The 8,427-nt window shown below is 43.8% G+C and overlaps 1 protein-coding gene across 1 annotated transcript; it reads right to left on the bottom strand.

Annotated features, from left to right (window-relative positions):
• Positions 1-215: 215 nt before the first annotated feature.
• LOC121310035 (mitogen-activated protein kinase kinase kinase kinase 2-like) lies at positions 216-7,641 on the bottom strand. Its single transcript, XM_041243242.1, has 11 exons — positions 7,537-7,641; positions 6,077-6,135; positions 5,391-5,437; positions 4,335-4,373; positions 4,181-4,220; positions 3,968-4,097; positions 3,187-3,299; positions 1,937-1,978; positions 1,391-1,475; positions 807-886; positions 216-428 (listed from the first exon to the last, which is right to left on the bottom strand). The coding sequence occupies exons 2-11, from the start codon at positions 6,107-6,109 to the stop codon at positions 360-362; spliced, it is 678 nt and encodes a 225-aa protein (XP_041099176.1). The 5' UTR covers positions 6,110-6,135; positions 7,537-7,641; the 3' UTR covers positions 216-359.
• Positions 7,642-8,427: the final 786 nt, after the last annotated feature.

Below are 8,427 nucleotides of genomic sequence, written 5' to 3'. Positions count from 1 at the left end.
CCAATCAGGACCACAGTCGAGCTAGAGCACTGCTACTGACCAATCAGAGACCGCAGTCGAGCTAGAGCACTGCTACTGACCAATCAGGACCACAGTCGAGCTAGAGCACTGCTACTGACCAATCAGAGACCGCAGTCGAGCTAGAGCACTGCTACTGACCAATCAAAGGCCGCAGTCAAGAGCACTATTTTTCCCAGGACTAATTGAGTAATGTGTTCATTTATTCTGTTCATCTCCTCTGAGACAGAGAGCCTTTGTGCACCCACAGATTCTGCTACTCTTATTAACCTGTGCTACCAGACAAGCAGCTCTCTAGATTTAAAGTGTGTCAAATATTTCCTCCTCTATTCATGAAGTCTTTACTTACCAGACAGAGAAATCAAGACATTGTTCATTACATAGAGCCAGGAACATTTCTGAGGAACGAGCTGGGAGACAGAGGGAGAGGAGAGATTTAACAAAACGAGAACTGTATTATATATATATATATATATATATATATATATATATATATATATATATATATATATATATATATATATATTTTTTTTTTTTTTTTTTTTCAGGTCACTATTTAGCTGTTTCTGATCATTATGATGACGATGTAGCTGTACAATGTGGCCGTGGGCACCTGCAGATTCTGCGATTTCTGAGGAATTGCGTTATCCGCAGATTTGAACTGCCTCTAGCAAAAGGTAACCACAAACGGGAAAAACAGACCCTGTCCAGCTGCATAATCAAAGAGTCAGATCAAATCGAAGGGTTTTCAAACCAGGCAGTACGGAGTATCTATGAAGGGGTCCCACCTTCTCCATGGTGTCTTCATGAAGTTCATTGAGGTTCAGAGTGTACATTCCCTCCTCTGCGCCCAGGATCAGGTACTGATCTATACAGAAAGGGTTACAAAGTCAATACGCACTGTACTATACACTGGTGTCCGTAAAGCTGAGGAAACACAAAGCCACTTTTTCAGGAACAGTGGCTTCAAACCTGGTCTTCTGAAAGGCCCACGGCACAAAGTGGCATTGTGTTCCTTTGGCTTAAGTTCCCCTTCAATCATTTGTCACAATGAGTGGCATACAAGTGATGCTGGTTTTGATTGAGCTTGTAACTTTAGAAAAAGTGAGACTTAAAGAAAAGTCGGGCAGTAGCTTATGCTAGTGCCCTGTGTGTCTAACCAACTAGGAAAGATATGCTGTATTACTGTAACCCTGCAATTATCGGTTGAGATCTGTAACCTGTCGCTTGTAACGCCACTTCTAGCTGGATGAAGCAGGTACAGCAACACTCCTCTTATTAATAGAAGAGGCTGGATCAAAGGCAAGTGCTTCCTGGCTGTGCCAGAGGGCTGCGGTGGGTCTCATTCGTTTGCCAGCGAGCGACTCTGTACCTCTTGTGTCTGGTCGAATCCACGTGACAGCGCAGTTCACTTTGAGAGGACAGCCGTTGAACACTTTGGAGAAACAGGCGCCCATCTAAAACAACACACTAGCTTAAGAAACAAAGCTTTCAGACAGCCCGGCACTTTCCCCCCAGAGTGTGAAATTGTCCCCACCCTTTCAGGACCTACTTTCCCGTCCATAACCAATCAGCTGCTTCCTCTAATGACTGACACGCCTTCAGCCAGTAACAAGGCCTCACACACTGCCGGGGGGGGGGGGGGGGGGGGGGGGGGGGAAATGACCCGAGGAAGTAAAGGATAACAGACTTCTTGGAAGGCAACGCAAGAAACCAGGGAGCTTTTCCTTTTACCTGTAGTAGAAACTTCCATTTCGCACTCCAGCATTAGCAGTTTGATTTTCGTTTTACTAAAAAGCCATGCCAACTCAGCCCCCTCAATTTAATGATGACGTAGATGAAATATATTCCTTTAAAGAGCCTGCGGCGCAGTGCACACACTGAGAGAGGCAGCCGTGGCTCAAGTCTGCTCACTTACGTGCACTTTGGGAGTAGGTGGTAGCCCGTGACACCCAGCACCCTGAAAGAAAAAGCACAAGACCCTCAGAACAGCGTTTAAAACAGATAAAAGCAACTTGCTTTTAAAATAATCTACACCAGTCCATCATAGGACCTGGCTTTCCTATTCTGCTCTTTATATTGTTCGCTGTCTCTTACAGCTGCACCACCCGGTCACTTTATGACCTTTCCCTCATATCGGGTTGAGTCTCTGTTTGCCCTGATCACAGCCTTGACGTGGTGTTGAACGCACAAGCTGCTGGAAGGTGTCTCGAGGGATCTGATCACAGTCTTGACGTGGCGTCGACTGCACAAGCTGCTGGAAGGTGTCTCGAGGGATCTGATCACAGCCTTGACGTGGCATTGACTGCACAAGGTGCTGGAAGGTGTCTCGAGGGATCTGATCACAGTCTTGATGTGGCATTGACTGCACAAGGTGCTGGAAGGTGTCTCGAGGGATCTGATCACAGCCTTGACGTGGCGTCGACTGCACAAGCTGCTGGAAGGTGTCTCGAGGGATCTGATCACAGCCTTGACGTGGCGTCGACTGCACAAGCTGCTGGAAGGTGTCTCGAGGCATCCGTCCAGTCATAAGAATTTGAATCGGTGCAGAGATGTAGGGAGAGGATCATCTGTTCAAGTTCATCTCAGACAACTGGTTTGAGATACAAGAATTGTGGTGCCCATGGAAGAAGTCTCTGCCCTGCTCCTCAAACCATTCTTAATTCTGGCATGGTGGATGAGTGCATTATGCTTAACATAACATCTTTAAACATCTTTATCTTTATATAGCGCCTTTCATAGTGGACCACCATCACAAAGCGCTTTACAGAGGTAGGCTGTGAACTGTGCATTAAAGCAGAGTCACTTACAATAGGACACAAAGTAAACTATTTGTTCAGCCTTCTAGAGTAATCAAGGGAAATAATGTAATAAAGTAGGGAAATAACTGGTAGACAGATAGGTCCTAAAGAGACCAAGCAATGTAAAAACCCATTAACGAAAGGAGAAAAGCACTCTTCTAATAGTTATTTCAGACTTCATTCACGCACCCTTTGCATATTTCTTTGTTCAAGTCGTTTCTAAATTCTGTTACACGATCAAATACCAACACGGTCCTTTTGTAAGTTTTAAAGCAGTGTCTGTTCCAGTATTGGAGAGCTGGTGCCAATCCACTGTGAGGAAAGGGGCTTGCCACTGTGCTGTCTGTGTAAGTACCAGGGTCCTTACCGAGTTGTCTGTTTTCCTCCTTAGTGTGGCCCATTCTGGAGAGAGCGGGGCGTCTGCAGACTGTTCACTGCCCTGCTGTCCTGCACTGTCCGGCATGGAGTTCATATTGAGCTCTGAGGACAGAGAGAGAGAGAGAGAGACAGAGAGAGAGAGAGAGCTTTTTGACACATTTGTGAATGACCTTGTTTGTTTCTGCCTGCAACCCAAAGCATGCTTATTAGCTGGCTGTTCTGTAGCATCATTAGCTCAATATTTATAATTTATTAACATCCATTCAAAAGCTACCTGTATGATAGAAAAGTTGATGACCCATGGCATGCAGCTATAGCATAAGTTTCGCATCACCTAGAATTTTAGGTTTGAGATGTTAAATTTATTTAACATCATATAACAAGAAACTACAAAATAATCTCGCAAAGGTCTAAGGCAGCCATAATAGTAGCACAGTATTTCATGCTAGATTTTTTTTTTGTCAGTTTTCCATTCAGTATATGGAAAACTACAAAGCGGTATGCAATTCAATATGCTACTGTAACATTATGCAGCAGATTTATTCAGCAGATTTCATTCGATTTGAGTTCATTCTGCAGGGTGACCCTTTGAGCCACAGCTGTCTATTAACAGCACAGGTTAGTGCTGAACAAGACACGGCAATGGTCGCCTCCTCTTTCAATTTATAAGGGGTTTTATTTACCATCCCACGGGTGCACCCGCATCTGATGACCTGTGGATGAAGCATAACAGACGTGAGTGCTATGCATTACAATATTAAGAAGCTTACCCCCTACATCCTGGCAGTTGGCGTTGGCTCTGCTCAGCTGGTCACTGCTGGCAATGTCCTGGAGGGATGGCTGGGTGGACACTGGCGAGGGATTGACCGTCGCTGACCGCTTGAAGGTGCTGGACCCTGCCTGAGAGTCGGACAGAAGGGCAGATTCTTATTGTCCAGAACCTCTTCCCACTGGAAGTGATTCGAGATCAGCTGCTGGCTTACCTCTGTTGAAGGAGCCCTCTTGATTGTTAGACTTGTTAGACTGGAAAAAAAAACAAAAGCAGCGATCTGATGTTACAATTACCGTCCTAAACTCTTCAGCTTCCCTTCCATTGCGATGTGCCAATAACACGAGGAAAGAAAGAAAGGTGTTTACCTTTCCATCAAAGCCTCTTCCACACATTCCAAAAGACTCCTAGCAGAAAAAAAGCAAAGTCACTTTATGAAGACGCTGTGCGAAGTGAAGGAGGGCTAACCAAGGCTTCAAGAACATAAGAAAGTTTCCAGACAAGAGGAGGCCATTCGGCCCACCTTGCTCGTTTGGTCGTCAGTAGCTTATTCATCCCAGAATCTCATCAAGCAGCTTCTTGAAGGATCCCAGGGTGTCAGCTTCAACAACATTACTGGGGAGTTGGTTCCAGACCCTCACAATTCTCTGTGTAAAAAAGTGCCTCCTCTTTTCTGTTCTGAATGCCCCGTTATCTAATCTCCATTTGTGACCCCTGGTCCTTGTTTCTTTTTTCAGGGAAAAAGTCCCCTGGGTCGACACTGTCAATACCTTTTAGGATTTTGAATGCCTGAATCAGATCGCCCCGTAGTCTTCTTTGTTCAAGACTGAATAGATTCAATTCTTTTAGCCTGTCTGCAAATGACATGCCTTTTAAACCCAGAATAATTCTGGTCGCTCTTCTTTGCACTCTTTCTAGAGCAGCAATATCCTTTTTGTAGTGAGGTGACCAGATCCGAACACAATATTCTAGACGAGGTCTTACTAATGCATTGGAAAGTTTTAACATTACTCCCCTTGATTTTCAACACTTTTCACAATATATCCCAGCAAAAATACGACACAATATAAGTTTCTGTGGCTTCCTGGAAACGAATTACTTCCTGTGGTGTAGGTCAGATTAACTGCAATCAGATCGCCAGCATGGCTTCATTAAACGATGGTCAGTTCTGTGTTCAAATAACACAAGAACCAAACGGTAAGGCTGGAAAGGGTCTGTGTTAAACACAGCGAAGATTAGTCTTAATTCTGAGTGGTTCTGGGTGCTTTTGATCCAGTATTGAATACTGTAATACATTTGTGTCTCAATCTGCCTCCAGCTGGCTTTGCTTGTCTGGAGAATCCTAACTGCCTGACAGAGTAGGTGGGACTGGCTGAGCAGAAGAGTTAAAAAATACCAAAGAATATATTCTTTGAATTTCTTACGGGCTGTTCTTCTCATCACCGTCGATGCTCCAACCATCGTACAGCTCCTGCAAAATAAACAAACACATGATTAAAACACAGACATAAATCGCTGTGAATCTAATTCGACACATGTCTAGACACTGGTAAAGACCTCTAGTGAAAAGGTTTGTCGTTTAATTGATTTTAGCATTTCTAAATGCAGCCCTAATAACAGTTAAGGATGCTGTTTGTGTAATAAACTGATTTGTTTGACTAAAATAAGACATTTCAGAGGGCTGGATCTCATCAATATCAGGGTCTAGTGCTGTATATTATAAAGACATTTCAGAGGGCTGGATCTCATCAATATCAGGGTCTAGTGCTGTATATTATAAAGACATTTCAGAGGGCTGGATCTCATCAATATCAGGGTCTAGTGCTGTATATTATAAAGACATTTCAGAGGGCTGGATCTCATCAATATCAGGGTCTAGTGCTGTATATTATAAAGACATTTCAGAGGGCTGGATCTCATCAATATCAGGGTCTAGTGCTGTATATTATAAAGACATTTCAGAGGGCTGGATCTCATCAATATCAGGGTCTAGTGCTGTATATTATAAATACATTTCAGAGGGCTGGATCTCATCAATATCAGGGTCTAGTATATAGTATCTCCACTCGCCCACACCCTACAGAAAACAGAAGGTATTGTATCACATTACCAGTTCAGGGTAAGGGTCTGTTTCCTTTCGCATTGGAGGACAAAACTTCACCTGATTAACTAAGAGACAGAAGAAGAAACCACATCAGCTATTATCGGTGAAGCCCTTGCAATAGCCTGGGTTTGGACAGCGAAGCCTAACACTAGCAGCTGTAGTAACAGCTTACACTGTCTTTATATTTCAGCTACCTGCTGTGCGCTGCCGCTGGGTATCAAAAGTTCTCTTTAAAGTCATTTTATGGCATTTGTGATCATTCAGAGCGGTTCTGGGTTCAGATGTATTTATTTTTGTTCTGATACTGAGCTCTGAGATGCTTTGGGCTTGTCTGGAGAATCCTAAGTGCCGGGCGCTGATTGAAACCAAATGAAACCATCACCTTTCAACTACATATATAGAGAGCGGGGACCAGCCAAGCTGAAAGACCGTTTTGTCTGATGATTTGAATGGAATGAGGAAGCCTGGCCAGTCCTAGGCAGCTTTCCAGACAAGCACAGAGACAGGTAAAGATAGACACAGCAAACAAAAAGAGAAGAATATATATATTGTATCATGTATCATGACTAAAAACTAAACTACAGCTGTAGCCAAAACTATACATCACCAAGAATTTTAGGATCAGGACATCATTTTAAAAAGAAAAAAAAAAAAAAACTACATAATATAATTCAGATCTTTTATTTAACATCATGTAATCAAAGAAACTACAAAATGATATCGCAAAAAGTCTACCGGAAGCCATAATAGCAGTACAGTAGTATAGATTTCGAAATGTCACATTTTTTTGTCAGTGTTTCCTTAAGTACATGGAGAACCACAAAGCCCCGTGTAATTCAATCTGTTATGTATTTTCAGCAGGGTTCGTTCAACTTTATGAAGCAAAGTGAGTTCATTCTATAGGGTGATGCGAAACCTTTGTCCAGAGCTGTATACAAAAGTGGAGTATGGGGGCTGCTAGGACTGAGCTACTGTGGGACTATTGTCTGAAGCCTATTATTGGTGAGATTACAGTTTTGCTGGACAATTGCCAGAGCCCACATGACTCGTGAAGCAACTTACAGAAGCTTCCAGTTTGAAAGCAGTGAATGGGGTGTACTGTGCAATGCTGGCACTGAGCAGGTGGGCTGTCATTGCAATACAACACATTATAACACAAGCAAGACTTACACAGAAACAAACTGCCCGTAAAGCCAGTGGAAATAATGCAAGCTTCCTGAAAACGTTAGACAAACAACATAAAAACATAACTAGAGGAACGCAGCTTAAGACATTTTAAAACATGTTATCTGGTACTAGGATAAAGAAAGCTCCGGGTGGGATGACCATTCGAGTGCAACACTGACTGAAAGCATGGCTTGCAAACAGAGATTTCTGTAGCCAAGCATAGTACCAGAGATCATCTCAGAAGCAGGCAAGGCTTAGCCTGGCTAGCCCTCGGAGTCAGGGAGGGGAGCAGGACTTACACTGAACCTCGGAGCGAGTCCGCTCCACGTTACCGTGCTTCCCAATGGAGTGGATTTTATCAGGAAAGGCGTCGCAGGTCTGTAAAAGTTCAGGGATATCTTTGGGTTAAAACAAAACAGTGCATGCGCATACATAACTGGATAAGAGGTTTACCAGATATATGGGAAATGTAAAGTGTGTACGTCTCCACTATATACCAGTGAGGATTATATAGGGCTCCCCATATAATCCTGCAATGGTAAGAGACACCTATAGACATATATGCTGAAACACACACTGAGACACACGCAGAGACACTGAGACACAATGAGACACACGCAGAGACAAACGCAGAGACACTGAGACACAATGAGACACACGCAGAGACAAACGCAGAGACACTGAGACACATGCAGACACACTGAGACACACACAGAGACAAACACAGAGACACACGCAGAGACACTGAGACACACACAGACACACTGAGACACACGCAGAGACAAACGCAGAGACACTGAGACACACACAGAGACAAACGCAGAGACACTGAGACACACACAGACACACTGAGACACATGCAGAGACACACACAGAGACACACTGACACACTGAGACACACAGAGACACACTGAGACACACACTGACACACTGAGACACACTGAGACACATGGAGAGACTCAGGGAGAGATACTGAGACACAAAGACACACTGAGACACACAGGCACACTGAGACACATGGAGAGACACAGGGAGAGACACACAGACAGACTCACAGAGACACTGAGACACACATAGAGATGCAAAAAGAGACACACACAAACACAGCTGAGTGGTCCGGACGGTATCCCTTCAATTTATCAACACCAACAATTCATCACCAGCGACAATCCATCACGGACAACAACTCA

Source organism: Polyodon spathula, unplaced genomic scaffold (genome assembly GCF_017654505.1).
Source record: "Polyodon spathula isolate WHYD16114869_AA unplaced genomic scaffold, ASM1765450v1 scaffolds_1688, whole genome shotgun sequence".
NCBI lineage: Eukaryota > Metazoa > Chordata > Actinopteri > Acipenseriformes > Polyodontidae > Polyodon > Polyodon spathula.
This window is presented reverse-complemented; position numbering and strand designations above follow the sequence as displayed.

Excerpts from the sequence above, each read along its gene's own strand:
- LOC121310035 (XM_041243242.1), bottom strand. The coding sequence starts at position 6,109 with ATGCGAAAGGAAACAGACCCTTACCCTGAACTG. Across the intron at positions 1,979-3,186 it reads GGAGGAAAACAGACAACTCG|GGTGCTGGGTGTCACGGGCT; the intron begins GTAAGGACCCTG and ends TTTTTCTTTCAG. Across the intron at positions 887-1,390 it reads GATTCGACCAGACACAAGAG|ATCAGTACCTGATCCTGGGC; the intron begins GTACAGAGTCGC and ends CTTTCTGTATAG.